Source organism: Mirounga leonina, unplaced genomic scaffold (assembly GCF_011800145.1).
Source record: "Mirounga leonina isolate KUSES-001 unplaced genomic scaffold, KU_Mleo_1.0 Mir_170, whole genome shotgun sequence".
Lineage (NCBI taxonomy): Eukaryota > Metazoa > Chordata > Mammalia > Carnivora > Phocidae > Mirounga > Mirounga leonina.
The window spans coordinates 20,180,029-20,193,963 of NW_023270433.1; the positions used below are offsets into that span (position 1 = coordinate 20,180,029).

The 13,935-nt window shown below is 47.2% G+C and overlaps 2 protein-coding genes across 2 annotated transcripts in view; one reads left to right on the plus strand and one right to left on the minus strand.

Annotated features, from left to right (window-relative positions):
• The window catches only part of FKBP15 (FKBP prolyl isomerase 15), a 60,724-nt gene extending 47,717 nt beyond the window's left edge, over positions 1–13,007 (plus strand). Inside the window, exons 21-28 of the mRNA XM_035016022.1 lie at positions 2,195–2,331; positions 4,622–4,777; positions 5,334–5,486; positions 6,469–6,591; positions 7,168–7,275; positions 7,550–8,235; positions 9,495–9,591; positions 11,866–13,007. Of these exons, the coding sequence (XP_034871913.1) occupies positions 2,195–2,331; positions 4,622–4,777; positions 5,334–5,486; positions 6,469–6,591; positions 7,168–7,275; positions 7,550–8,235; positions 9,495–9,591; positions 11,866–11,943 (1,538 nt within the window). The 3' untranslated portion in view covers positions 11,944–13,007. The remainder of the gene's footprint in view (positions 1–2,194; positions 2,332–4,621; positions 4,778–5,333; positions 5,487–6,468; positions 6,592–7,167; positions 7,276–7,549; positions 8,236–9,494; positions 9,592–11,865) is intronic.
• On the minus strand, positions 3,323–3,954 carry LOC118017798 (anaphase-promoting complex subunit CDC26-like). The gene has a single exon (XM_035016025.1). It carries the CDS (start codon positions 3,824–3,826, stop codon positions 3,569–3,571), a length of 258 nt encoding a protein of 85 aa, XP_034871916.1. The 5' UTR covers positions 3,827–3,954; the 3' UTR covers positions 3,323–3,568.
• Positions 13,008–13,935: the final 928 nt, after the last annotated feature.

The following is a 13,935-nucleotide window of genomic DNA, read 5'->3' on the forward strand; positions in this document are numbered from 1 at the left end:
TCAAGATCCTGGAGTCCCTGGATCGAGTCCCACATCGGGCTCCCAGGGAGTCTGCTTCTCCCTCTGACCCTCCCCCCTCTCATGTGCTCTCTCTCATTCTCTCTCTCTCAAATAAATAAATAAAATCTTTAAAAAAAAAAAAAAGACCAGGGCGCCTGGGTGGCTCAGTCGGTTAAGCGTCTGCCTTCAGCTCAGGTCATGATCCTGGAGTCCTGGGATCAAGCTCCATGTCGGGCTGTGCTCACCAGGGCATCTGCTTCTCCCTCTCCCCTCCCCCGCCCCTCCCCCTTGCTCTCACACTTTCTGTCTCTCTCTCAAATAAATAAATAAAAACTAAAAAAAAAAAAATTAAACTCTGTCCTTCCTTCAAATCCATTTGGCTTGATGCTCTTGAAGTTTGTGAAGGACTGAGGCAAAAATGAAAGTAGACCGGTATAAACCTACACCACTGCTTGACATAAAGGACTACTAAAGAACTGACTGTTCATCTGAAGTTGATTAGTGACCACTTTCCCACTTTGTTTGGCAAGTGTTGTCCTCAGTGTCTTTGGTACTTGTGTTTGGCTCATGGGCCTGGAAGAGTTTAATGTCTTCCTCTAACTCATGACTCAGTGGAAGTTTAAAAAAGAAGTACTTCCTGTAGCGGCCGGCTCCTTCCTAGAGGGTGGATTCCAACCCTTCAGCCTGGCACTCGAGGCCCCTCCAGCTTGGCTTACTTCCTCTTCTGTTGCTCAGTTCATCTTGGCTCTGGACATACTAGCCAGCCTGCTGCAGCTTCAGCCCATCCTGTGGTTCTGGTCTTGCTTTTTATCCATGCTCTTCTCTGGACTTGGTGTGTCCTCTGTTACCAATATTTGCCTCCAATTCTCCAAAATCTCTTTCAGAAACTTTCCTGTTTTTTTTTCTAGAACATTTGATCTCCTTTAGAATCCTTTATCTCTGAGTACATTATTATGACCATTATCAGAGTTAACCTCAAATCAGCAGTATTTATAGGTCTGTATTCCCTTATAAAATACAAGCCTCTGGAGGCCAAGGATGGTATCTTGCCCATCTTTTGCAAAGTCCTTTCTTCCAAGTTAGCATTAGTTCAGTACCTGGCATAAAGGTGCTGCTCAAGATACAGGGACTTGAATAGAAGAGTTGTGAAGACCAGCATGTTGATTCATGCACTTTGGTGTGTAGAAACAAATGTGGAAGACACAGATGGGACCAGGGGGTGGGGGGTAGCTGGGGCAGCAGCAGAATTGGGAAGAAGCAAAGTTCGCTTGCCTGAAAAGAGCTAAAAACACTGATGTAAGTCGGTAGAGTGACACCTTGAGGATAAACCCCTTCCCTTTTAGAGCATCACCTGGGTTCACCTGAGGGACAGTCTCAGATTTGAATGTTGTACAGGTATCTTTTCTGCTTTTGTGGTGCCCTATGACAGTTACCTCAAAAGCACCATAAGGGTCTCAGAAGTTTTCTGTACAAACTTCATTTTAATGCGTTACATTTTTTTTTTTTTCAGATTTTATTTATTTATTTGACAGAGAGAGACACAGCGAGAGAGGGAACACAAGCAGGGGGAGTGGGAGAGGGAGAAGCAGGCTTCCCGCAGAGCAGGGAGCCCGATGCGGGGCTGTATCCCAGGACCCTGGGATCATGACCTGAGACGCTTAACGACTGAGCCACCCAGGCGCCCCAGTGTGTTACATTTTTAAGAAATATTCTGAGTAGCTTTATTTGAGCCTTTTTTTTTTTTTTTTTTTTTTTGGTGTTTTAAAAGGAAACTCTTGGTAGAATGTCCCAGCTACCAAGAAGGATGGGAGTATTTTACCAAGGCGGTGAGACAGGGCCTGGACTAACGCTAAATAAAGATCTGTTCAGTATGTTGAGGCAGTGGCTGAAATGGGATTGTGGCAGCGATACATTTTGAAAGTGGCTTTGGACGGCTTGAAACGTTTCTTTTTCATTTTGTGTGTGGAGAAGGGGACACACACATACAGACACGAACATGGGTTAGTAGGGGAGTTGGTTCATGACCTCATCTGCCTTTCTCTGGTCAGGGAGGTGGTACTGAAGGGAGTGAGGGGAAGGCGTGCACGTGGTCGAGTCGGGAGACCGCTCGGTGCAGCTTGGGAGGAGCGGCCGGGATGCCAGGTGCCCCTGCAGCTTTGGTTCTGCAGCCAGTCTCTCTGTGGTTCTATCCCAGAACTCCAGGAAACCTCGGAGCAAGCTCAGTCCAAATTCAAAAGTGAAAAGCAAAGCCGGAGACAACTAGAGCTCAAGGTGGTGTCCCTGGAGGACGAGCTGGCTGATCTTCGAGATGAGAAGGAATCTCTGGAAAAGGTAAATTCTACACCCAGAATTTCTCTGTTGGACCCAAGTGGCCAGGATTAGCTGTTGAATAAAGCTGTTGCTTTCCTTTTAAAAATTACAGTAGCATGTGCTCATTGTAACAAATACAAATAATACAGAAAAGTATGAAATAAAAAAATTTATCTTTTTTCCTCTCTAATCTCAAGCATTAGAGATAACGACTATAAACAATGTATGAGTATCCATGCAATTTGTTCTTTGCATGTATAAAACATATGTATACACATACTTGTGCATACATGTATGTATACTGATCGTTTTTAAACTATGATAGGATAGTGTTTAATGCTTTTTTTTTTTTTCCCCCTCATGGACATTGTACTAATAACGAGAACTTTCTGGGATGCCTGCTGGCTCAGTTGGTAAAGCATGTGACTCTTGATCTCGGGGTTGTGAGTTCAAGCCCCATGCTGGGTGTAGAGATTGCTTAAAACTAAAATCTTAAAAAAAAAAAAATGAAAACTCTCATTCCTTTTAACTACAGCATAGTAGTCTAGTGTATTGTGAGGTTATACCATAACTTACTTAACTATTTACCTACTGATGGGTATTTATGTTTCTGTTTTTTCACAATTTCAAGCATTGCTGCTGTGGACATCCTTGTACTATATAACTATTTTTTGCAAATTCATTTGAGCATTTCCATAAAATGAATTGCATGAATTAGAATTGCTAGATCACTTTTTAATGTCCTTTGTCCTCTTTCTTTTTTTTTTTTCTTTGTCCTCTTTCTTATTATAATATTAGTTTGATTTATAAACATTACTGAGGGTATTAATCCTTTGTCACTCATAGATGTTACAAATATCACTTAGTATTTATATCTTTTGTCGTGTTAAAATTTTAAGGTCAGCCTAAACTAGCCCCATTGAACAAAGTGGGAATATTTCTGTCTTTCTATTCTGGAATAGTTTAAATATGAAAAGAGCAAACTTTCTGATATTTCTTTTTTTTTTTTTTCCAAAAATATATTTTTAAAAACAAAAATCAGACAAGTTTTATAGAGTCAAATTTTCCAGAGACAAACTAGAGTTTAGATTTCCACTTAGAGCAAAAGTTAAGCATCAGTAATCTCATGCAGAAGTGTTTCTCAGCAGGAGGTAAAACATTCTGCTTGACTGCATGCACTCAATTCTCTAAATCTTGTTTGTACTTCTGCCATCATTTTACTCCATTCCAGGGCTCTGGCATGCCAGACAATCTGCCTCTAAAATTCGAAACTTCCAAATTGAGATGAACGATTATTGGGCTTGGGTTGGGGTTTATAACCAATTCGATCATTAATCATTTGTTCCCAGCTCTTGGGGTCACCGCTCAGCCCAATGGCACCTTCTCCATCACTGATTCCTACGATGTCCACTTCTTCCTTTTGTTTCTTATGGGTCTCCAGGTCATTTCGAATGCTCTCAAACTCCTCAGTGTCATCAAGCTTCAGCTCCAGGCGGGTTGGTTTTCGCCACAGCATGCTGAGATCAACACTGAGGGCCAGACCCAGTGAACTATCAGCAACTCACAGGGTTATCCTCAGGGTCTAAACAGGTCCTAAATGGATAGGTCATTCATTCATTAAACAAACACTTCTTATGCTCCCTCTCCAGAGTTAAAAGGCATAGCCACAGCCTCTTTTCAAGCCTGCTCAGCGTTTTCCCCCTTTCTGAGATTTCTGTAAAACTCTCTAGTAAAGCTTTGGTGGCCTAGTGCCTTTTTAGGGGATAAATCTGGGTCTACATTTTCAGTTTCTTCTATGACTTTATCAGGGTTTTTTTTAAACCTAATTCCTTCTGATTTGGGGGGACTGTTTTCAGTTTTTCATTGTGAGAGAAAGCACTACAGTGACCATCCATGTACCACAGTCTTTGTGAACATGATTTATTGCTTCCTTAAGATAAATGATAATTTGTGCAATTTCTGGATGTATTTTGAAAATCCTTTCACAGGACTGCTAAATTGCCATCCCAAGAGAGAACACTCATTTATTTTCCTACTAGCAGGTATGAAAGTGTCCACTTCCCTGTGCCCTTACCACTGTTAAGATGTTCCCTATCTCTTAATAGAATGGTAGATAAAGAACTTCTTGTTTTCCTTCTTCTTGTCACAATTTTTGTCACTCAGTAGCCAAGAATGTTAAATATAGAAGAAAAATTAAACATTGAATTGTTTCCAGGAAGACCCAGGTAAAAAACTACCACCACTGTCACCATCTTCTGCATTTATCCTCTGTGAAACAGCTAGAGCTGATGATGGTTTTCTTATTCCCAAGAACCTGTCTGAAAGGAAAAAGAAGTCCGCTCAAGAGCGCTGTCAGGCTGAGGAGGAGATCGATGAAATCCGCAAGTCCTACCAGGAGGAATTGGACAAGCTTCGGCAGCTCTTGAAAAAGGCTCGGGTGTCCACAGACCAAGCAGCTGCAGAGCAGGTAACAGGAAACTGAAGCACTTTGGAAATGTGCCTTCAGGCCCATTACCGTCCTTGAAGAGAAGGGATTTATTTAGGTAATCAGGCAGGGAGACCAGGGACAGTGACAGGACACACCTGGGTCTCTAGTGCATTTGACAGAGACCTTTTTCCTTATAAGTTCATAAATTCATATCTGCGTGTCTGACTGTTGAGTGAATTAGTGCCCTCAGTTTAGTCTCCTCTGGGGATTTTGACAAAACCGTTTGGCCTGAACCTGTGAAGTTTAGGGCCCAGACTCTGAAAAGATTACAATATGGCTCTATCCTCTAGCAACCTGTCTAGACAGTCACCTCTTTCTCTGGTTGGAGTAGCTTTTAGAATCCTGACCACCAATGACATCTGCGTACCTATATTTAAAAAGTACATTTACTTTCAAAGTAATCAAGGTCTTTCAAATAGTTGTGTCCCTATTAAATCTGGGCTGTTAGCTTATTCTTTTTGCCTTAGGAAAGATGGGCTTCCCTAGATGCGACTGTGCCCCCTGCCCCCATATGGGGATTGCCTTCTCTTGGCAGCTGTCTCTGGTACAGGCTGAGCTGCAGACCCAGTGGGAAGCAAAGTGCGAGCAGCTGCTGGCCTCCGCCAGGGGTGAGCACCGGCAGCAGTACCAGGAAGTTTGTGCGCAGAGAGATGCCAACCAGCAGAAGCTGCTCCACCTTCAGGAAAAGGTAGGCGTTTCCCCGGGGCCGACAGCTTAGGCGGCCCAGTTAATTTGAGGCAAACAGGTTGGGTCTTGTAAATCCTTCTGAACCTAAAAGGTGTTAATAGCTTGAAAGCCAAACCACGCTTGTTCAACTCTCCAGTTTACCGGTAATCTTTCACATACTGATTTTGGGAAGACAGGTCTGTGACCTAGAAAAAGAAAAAGCAACATGTTTAATTCCATTATTTGATCATTTATGAAGCAAATATTTATTGAGTGCCAGTGATAGTCCAGATACTGTGTTAGGGAAAGGACTTACAAAGAACTCTGCCCTTAAGCATCTCACAGTCCAGAAAGGGAGCAGGAGAGAAACAAAGATAAGCATGAAGTGCTGTGAGACCTGGAAGAGGAAGTGCCTGAGGGAGCAGAGCCAAGAAGGACCAGTAGTGTTGATGAGGTGAAGTGAGGTGCCCAAGGCGGCAGAATGCCCCGGGCAGAGGCACGGATGTGGGGTGGGGCCTGCATCTGGTGGGTCACTGGCATGAAAGTGACAGAGATGGAAGATGGTTTAGGGTTATGGTATGACAGCCCCTGCCCCCATCTGGAGGTGACTTTCTTTCCTTACAGTATCTAGTTAAAAATCTTTGACTCAGAGATGATGAAGGCAGTCTTATAGGTGAATAGGCTGCTTCTAATGGCCGGTTTTCATATGTCTGTGTCACTGGACTTATATCCCCCCTTTTTTCATCATGCTCTTGAACCTGATAAGGAATAAGGCAAGTGACGTGGTGGGGAAGAGGAGGTGAAGTTGTGAGTTGAGACTGAGGGATGAGGAAAAAGAATGCCCTGAGTTGGCAGGCCTGGGGTGGGTGGGGGCGTATGGACACCGGCGGACCTACCTGAGGTTAACACTGGATGCTTAGGATGGTTCTCGTCCTCCCAGTGACCTGACTTTCACCTGGCAGTCCAGGCTCCCGTGGCCACAGCCACAGTCTGTTGTTTTGCAGTGTCTAGCCCTCCAGGCCCAAGTCACGGCCCTGACAGAGCAAAATGAACAGCACGCCAAGGACCTGGAGACCAAGCCCCACGTGTCTGGAGTTGCGGCTGCTGCCGCTGACCCCTCAGAGAAGGTGAGTGGGCATTTCGAAGACACATCCCAGGTCATATCAAGGGATTGAATGTGTCTATCAGGCCTTCAGGAAGAATGGGACCAATTTTGTGTTGGCAGCTTTTCTTCTGACTTTAGTGATACACCACTTGTCTGGCTTCAGTAAAAATGAACTCTTTGGAGCCTATCACGTTGGTGAGAAACCCCAGAGGGCCCTGTCCTGGGGTTTTGACAGATAAGGGAAATGTCTCTAAATTGGCGCAGTGAGGAGCCTGCCTAGCATCTGCTAGCGCCAGTCCTCGTAGCCCGCGGCAGCTCGCATGGTGGCCTCAGCACGAGGAGGCATTGATCAACACGGGCCGCAGCTTGCCAGTCCTTGATAACCCTTCCACCGAATGCTATTCCTTATTTAACATCGCCCTCTCCACAGTGACAGCCTTTGGTGTCTCAGTTCAGGACCAGCTGTGGCGCGTACTACGGTACCCAGAGGGCTTCCTTTCAGCCCTCCCAACCCCTCTCTGGCATTTACCTGCATCACTTAAATCACTTGATGTTGGCAACATAGATTTTGTTTTGCTCTCCTTGCCTCTTCACGCAGGTCAAGAAGATCATGAACCAGGTGTTCCAGTCGTTGCGGGGAGAGTTTGAGCTGGAGGAATCTTACGGCGGCAGGGCCGTTCTGGGGACCATCATGAACACCATCAAGGTAGGGCCGGCCGGTGACTTTTGCCCCGAAGTGGGAATCTTGTGGCTTAAGGGCCCTTTGAGGGATCATAAATCTAAAAGGAATTCAAGACTGTTCCTCAAGAATCAGGAAAAGTGGCATGACTTTTATCTGGAGAGATGAGGGCAGCCTCCAGCTAGAGGAAGAAGCAGGCATTCGACCTACACGAGCCGCTGTGCTGTCAGGGAGCGAAGAAGTAGGAGTGTCTGCTGTTTTCCTGTCAGTGAGCATCTCCTCCTCCTTGGCTTTTGAACAGATGGTGACTCTTCAGCTGTTAAACCAGCCCGAGCAAGACAAGGGACAGAGCAGCAATGAAGAAGAGGAGGAGGAGGAGGAAGAGCAGCCCCAGAGACCTTCCCGGGAGCTCTTGGTCTCGGCCGGTTCTGGGCCGCCCCCAGCAGCCCTGAGTAGGGAGTCGCAGGAGTACCCCCTGGTGTCATCGGAGCAGGCAGTCCAGGAGGCTATCCCCCTGCCTCCTCAGGCCCTCTCTGCTCCCCAGGATGAGGTACAGGGAAGGGAAGGGGAGCCCGCAGAAGCAGAGGTGTTCTCAGAGATAAAAGGTGATTCCCTCCCACCCGAACTGGCTTGTATTCCCTCCCGGAGACCTCTGGGGCCCCCAACTTCAATTCCCCCTCAGCCTCCGGGCCCTGTGCTTGTGGACTCTGAGTGCGAGGAGACACTTGCTGCCAGCCCATTGGAGAATGCCTACGTCGGGGAGCCAGAAAGCTCCACGAGACTATCCCCGACTTCACATTCCATGAAAGAGGACCCACTAGCCTTGGGTCCTGAAAGTCTAGGAGAAGAGCCTCAGCCTCCAGAGCTCAAGAAAGATGAGAATGTCCCTAACTCCACTGTTCCCTTTAAGGAGCTAGAAAACACAGAGGCAGGTTCATTAACTGTCGGAGCAGCAAGTGGGTCCGGCCACTCTTCTCAGCATGCCAGGTAGGTCTTCCTGAGCAGTTTCCAGGACAAGGCAGCTGTATGCGGAGGTTGTGGCTGGTGTTTCCAAGGCTGGTAACTCGTCCTCAGAGAAGGACTGTCTGATTCACTTACTCATTCATGTATTTGTTCAATAATGCCTACTATGTAAGAGACTCTGTGGTCAGCACTGCAATAGGGTGGTAGGCAAGGCAGATTTGGTTCTTGAGTTAAGGAGCTTGCAGTCTAGTGGGGAAGACAAACAAATACTTATGTATTATAAAAGTATGCTTTAAAAAAGTGCTTAAAAAAAGAAATTCTCTATTCATATAATAGAGAATAGAGGAGGAGTTACTCTACTTTGAGATAGAGTGGTTAGGGAAGGATTCTGAGAAGGTAATGTTTAAACTGGGACCTAAAGGATGGAAAGGAGCCTTCAATGCCAAGATTGGGAGGAAGAGATTGTAGAAAGCAGGCACAGCACATGCAAAGGTGGTAGGAGGGGACATGACAGTCAAGGAACTAAGGAGGGCACAGTAAGTAGGAGAATGGTGTTAATCTGAGATTGGAGAATGAAGTAGGGACAAGGCACGTGAGATTTTGTGTCACTCTTAGAAGTTTGGATTTTAGGTACCGTGAAAAGCTGTTAAAGGGATTTAAGCAAAAAGTGACATGGCCTGATGTATTAGTTTATGAAGATCACTCTGGCTGTAGGTCATGGAGGGAGTCAAGAACGCTAGGAGGCCAGTGTAGAGGTGGGAGGAATCCCTGGGCAATTACCACAGCTGTTGGATTCTTTCTCCAGAGCTTGTGGGCCCTGTGGCCTAGAACAGGAACAGAAATAACACCATTTTCTTTCTTTTTTTTTTTTTTAAAGATTTTATTGATTTATTTGAGAGAGAGAATGAGATAGAGCATGAGAAGGGGGAGGGTCAGAGGGAGAAGCAGACTCCCCGCTGAGCAGGGAGCCCGATGCGGGACTCGATCCCAGGACTCCAGGATCATGACCTGAGCCGAAGGCAGTTGCTTAACCAACTGAGCCACCCAGGCGCCCTCTTTTTTTTTTTTTTTTAAGATTTTATTTATTTATTTGACAGAGAGAACACAAGTAGGCAGAGAGGGAGAAGCAGGCTCCCCGCTGAGCAAGGAGCCCGATGTGGGGCTCGATCCCAGGACCCTGGGATCATGACCTGAGCTGAAGGCAGACCCTTAACCGACTGAGCCACCCAGGCACCCCAGTAACACCATTTTCTGTGACTTGATTTTCTTGATTTTTCCTTCAGTCTCCCAGGGGATGAAGAAGATGAACTATTTAAAGGGGCAACTCTGAAAGTTTCAAGGCCCAAAGCACAGCCTGAGGAGGAGGATGAAGATGAGGTGGTAAGGAAATCCCAGGCACTGCCCAGTCCTCACACCACCACCCGGGGGCCCTTCCCCGCTGGCTCTGAGAAGAGGAGTGGAGTCTGTGGGTGGCCCATGCCCTGGGCTCTGTGTGCAGCGCCCTGTGGGAGCAGGCGTGGGGCTGGGAGGGGCCAGCTCTGTAAGCACAGTGGGGATGGGTAGATACCACGTTATTCCTGGAAAAGGATCACGATCTGTGTCCATGCAGGAATGATTTCTACTTTCAGTGAAGGAAGTTGGGCTGCTTAGTCCTGCATTAGAATGCTAAGGCCTCAGGTTCCCCCAGATCTGGTCAGAGATTGTCTATTTTACAATCAGAAGGGACTTTGAATTTTTTGTCTTGTATCCTTATTCATAGACAAACTGAGGCTCAGAAAGGTGATTTACCTACAGCCACAGAGCTAGGACTGAAACCCCAAGCTCCTTCTAAGACCACCTGTTTCTGGGCCTTTCCGCATCCTCAGCCTGCTTTCCAAGCTGCTACCTTGTTTTGTCCTCACAACACCCCAGGCAGAAAATGGGTTAAGTACCGATAGCATGACCTCGCTCTACAAAGCTCCAAAGTGACGGCCGGAGGGTGGCTTGCTCACACAGCCTGGATCAGAGCCCCGATTCTCGCATCTGTTGTCCCCATGTGCGGAGTTAGGCTGTCCCTAGGACATTTGACTGCTCTGACGGGAATGTCACCAGAGTGAAACATGGGTGGAGAACACAGATCAGGTTCAAGCTCAGCCTATCCCAAGGACAGAAATGTGAGGTGATTGAGGGCACATTTTTCTCCCCTCATGTGTCAGCCAGAGTGGGTTTTGCCTTTTGCCAAAACCTTGGGGAAATGGCTGTGGCCGAGCGAGAAGCCGGCTTTGCGTGTACCGACGCCCTCGCCTCCTGCCTGCGCTGCTCTGCGGGGAGGGCACCATCTCCTCCTGTTGGCCTTTCTTCCCAAGAAGTAAGTTTTCATTCAGGAGTTCTGAATATGAATTCTGCACTTAGAAATAAAAACAAAAAGCCAATTGAGTATCCCAAGTGGCTGCCCTAAATATAGTTGGAATGTTTAGTTAGCAGGATATTATTGGTATTAATATAAATACTACCAAGTTAATTTATGTTTCTGGGATACTTTGAAAACTTCACAGACATTCTCATTTAATACTCTACTAACCCAGTGAGGATTTTATCCTATTTTATAGAAAAGAGGACTGAGGCTCAGCAAGATTAAGTAATATGCTCAAGGTTATAATGCTAGTGAATGCAGAGCCAGAACTTTAGTTGGAATAAAACAGAAGCAGTGAGCCACCTTTTAATTCACTACTGTCAGAGTTTAAAGATCATTTAGTTGAGGCCCAGAGAGAGGTACAAGGTCCGTACCAGGGACCCCTGACCGCATCATGCTGCCTTCTGTTTGGCCAGACCCTGGGCCAGAGTAGCTCAGAGCAGGGGAAACTCCATGTGTGCCTTTCTCCAGTATCCATCCCTGCCACCGCCGCGGGACCTGTTCCCAGCAATCTAGAAGAAAAAGGCCAGGAGCTCAAGTCATGAAAAGTGGGGGAGGGTTTCCTCCGTGGCCTGTTAATCTCCCTTTTCCTACTACCTGGGTGGAGAGAGCGAGGGAAGGGCCAGTGACCTCAGGGGTGTTGGGGGCTGTGGCCCTGTGCTCCTGGGCTTTCATCATCTTTTGGATTTGCCACTGGGTAATGTGGCCAAGCCTCTGAACTCAACTCTCTCACATGCTCGGGGCACGTCCAGAACCAGACAGGCCACCATAGGCCACAACGTTTCTTCAGATGGAGCTGTATTCTTCCCAACCTCCCTTCATCTTCTTGCATCTTCTCTCTCCCCTCAGGGCTGCTCTGCTTCTCTCTTTCTTCCTCCCACTCGCATCTCTCCCCCATCGACCCTTCTTTTCCCACACGAAATGTGTAAGTCACTGCATGAGAAGAAACCTGTCAAATCAATACATGTGTTTCACAAATAAATGACAAAATTAGCCAATGTTGGTCTTCTTGTCTGCGTGTTGGAAGATTGCCTCCCTTCTCTGCCTGCTTGTTTCAGCTTTATCTGGAAGCCCAGCAAACTTACCTGGAAGCCCAGGTTTGCTGGCCGCAGGCTTAGTCCTTTCAGTAAAACCCTAACCAACACCCTCCTTCCCAACCTGGAGCCGGGGAACAGGTGTCGGTTCGCTATACCTCACATGGGCAGGAAGGCTGTCTGGTGCAGGGCCAGGTGAGGACTGACTGCTCTTTCCTGTTTTGTCAGAGCATGAAGGGACGGCCGCCCCCAACACCCCTTTTCGGAGATGATGACGATGACGATGACATTGACTGGCTGGGATGAAGACCCAGGAAACTGGTGCGAAGGTTTCTCTACCGACCCTTCCCTAAGCATGATTTTGCACAGCCAGCCCTGTGTCTAGACAAGCCGCAGGGTGAGGTGAAGGTGAGCATTCTGAGGACAGCAGTGCACATACCTGAGTTAGCCAACTTCTGAGCGCCCTGCCCGGCTGGTCCGAGAGCAGTGTGAGCCTGTCTTCACAACGTTGGGATCCTGCTTCAGAGTCCCCTTGGGAGGAAGGGCTGGTGGGTTGCCTGCAGCCAGTCACCTACAAGAATCCTGCCCTCTTCCAAGCTTTTTAGTCTCTTCACTAACTCAGACTGATCTGCCTGCCAATGTTCAACTGCACCAGCAACGGGATCTGTCATCTCGGGGAAGCAGGTCTGCCCGGAACCTAGGGGGGACTACACTATCCAAACCCTGGTTCAGTTAACAGCCTTGCCTGCAGTCCTGGGACATGTATCTTTTCTCTGCCTTAAATCTGATACAAGAGGTCAATGAATATTTGAAATTAACAAAACTAAAATAAATGTCTGCAATGAAACCTGCCTCAAGCTCTTGGGGAGAAATGGAATTTGGCTCTAAGGCTGGCTGTGCTCTTCTCTGGGACTCTCAGGGTAGGAGTTGGAACAGACTGGGGTTGGTTCACATGCACGAAAGCCCTGTGACATACTCCCTTTGCACCTAACCCTGGAACTCAGGCTTTCAGGAAAGTCACCACTCTGCTGTCCCAGCTCATCCTAGACGCATGAAGGCTTGGGGCACTGGTTTATCTGAGAACTGGTCATATCGTCCGCTCGCTCTGGCACACTTGGTCCTACACCCTAGGAAGCCCTGCACAGAAGGTGGGAGGGTCCCTACCTTGCATTGTCGTGCATCGTGGCACCTGACTGATTCTTCACTTCGAGAGCAGCTTCCATTCCCTCTGGACTCGGGGCCAGGACGAATGCAGAGAAGAGTAGTGAGAAAATATCTGTGGTCATTTTCCTTATTTCAGGATTTTCCAAAGACCATGCAACCAGTCTTGAAAAAGAATAATTTTAATAAAAATGTTCCCTGGTTTAAAATGTTCGTAAGAGAGGGTCCTGAATTCCGATGACCTGACCCCATCCTTTGTGAAGACAGATCCTTTGTGAGCCTGTGTGCCGTAAGTGGGGCTGGGAGGCAGTAAGAACCACTGTTTACTAAACTTTGTTGTTGAGCGCGTTACACAGACTGTCTCATCTCCAGCAGCCCCTTGCATAAGACACTTAACCCATTTTATAGAGACCAAGGCTTAGAGAGTTAAATTAACTTGTCCAAGATTACACAGCTAGGAAGCAGGAGAACGAGAATTCAAATCCTGGCCAGCCTATTCTGGAGCCACCATGTGGCATCCATCACTGGGCTGGGGGAAGAGGGCCAGTGGTGCTTGTCAAAATCCAGGCTCCTGGGCCTCCGGCCAGATCTTCTGAAACAGAATCTCTGCCCTCTGCCCTGTTGGGGTAAAACACACGGCACGGGCTGTGCAGCCCCCACTGTCTCCGTTCACAGCCTCGTGCCACTGGGTGCCGTGTGGCCTCGGCCAGTTACCCTCTGAGCCTCATGCTCATCTGCGCTGATGAGCAGACTCAGGGCAGGCTGCCTGGTGCTGCAGCCCAGCTCTGCCACTCACAAGCTGGGTGACTAACTTCTCTGTGCCTCAGCTTCCTCTTGTCTAAAACAGGGACGAACAATTTGTACCTGGTTGTGAGGGTTAAATGAGTTAATATTCTGAGGGGCTTAGAACACTGCCTGGCACGTAAAAAGCACTAGATAGGTGTCTGTTAAATTTTAAAAAAAACTTCACGTAGAGAAAGTGCCACCTTTTGTGACTTGGCCGTGAGGAATGTTGAAATGCTTATCTAACCAGCTTCTCTAGAGCACACATTTTTTTTTATTCTTATGTTAATCCCCATACATTACATCATTAGTTCTAGATGAAGTGTTCCATGATTCATTGTTTGTGCATAACAC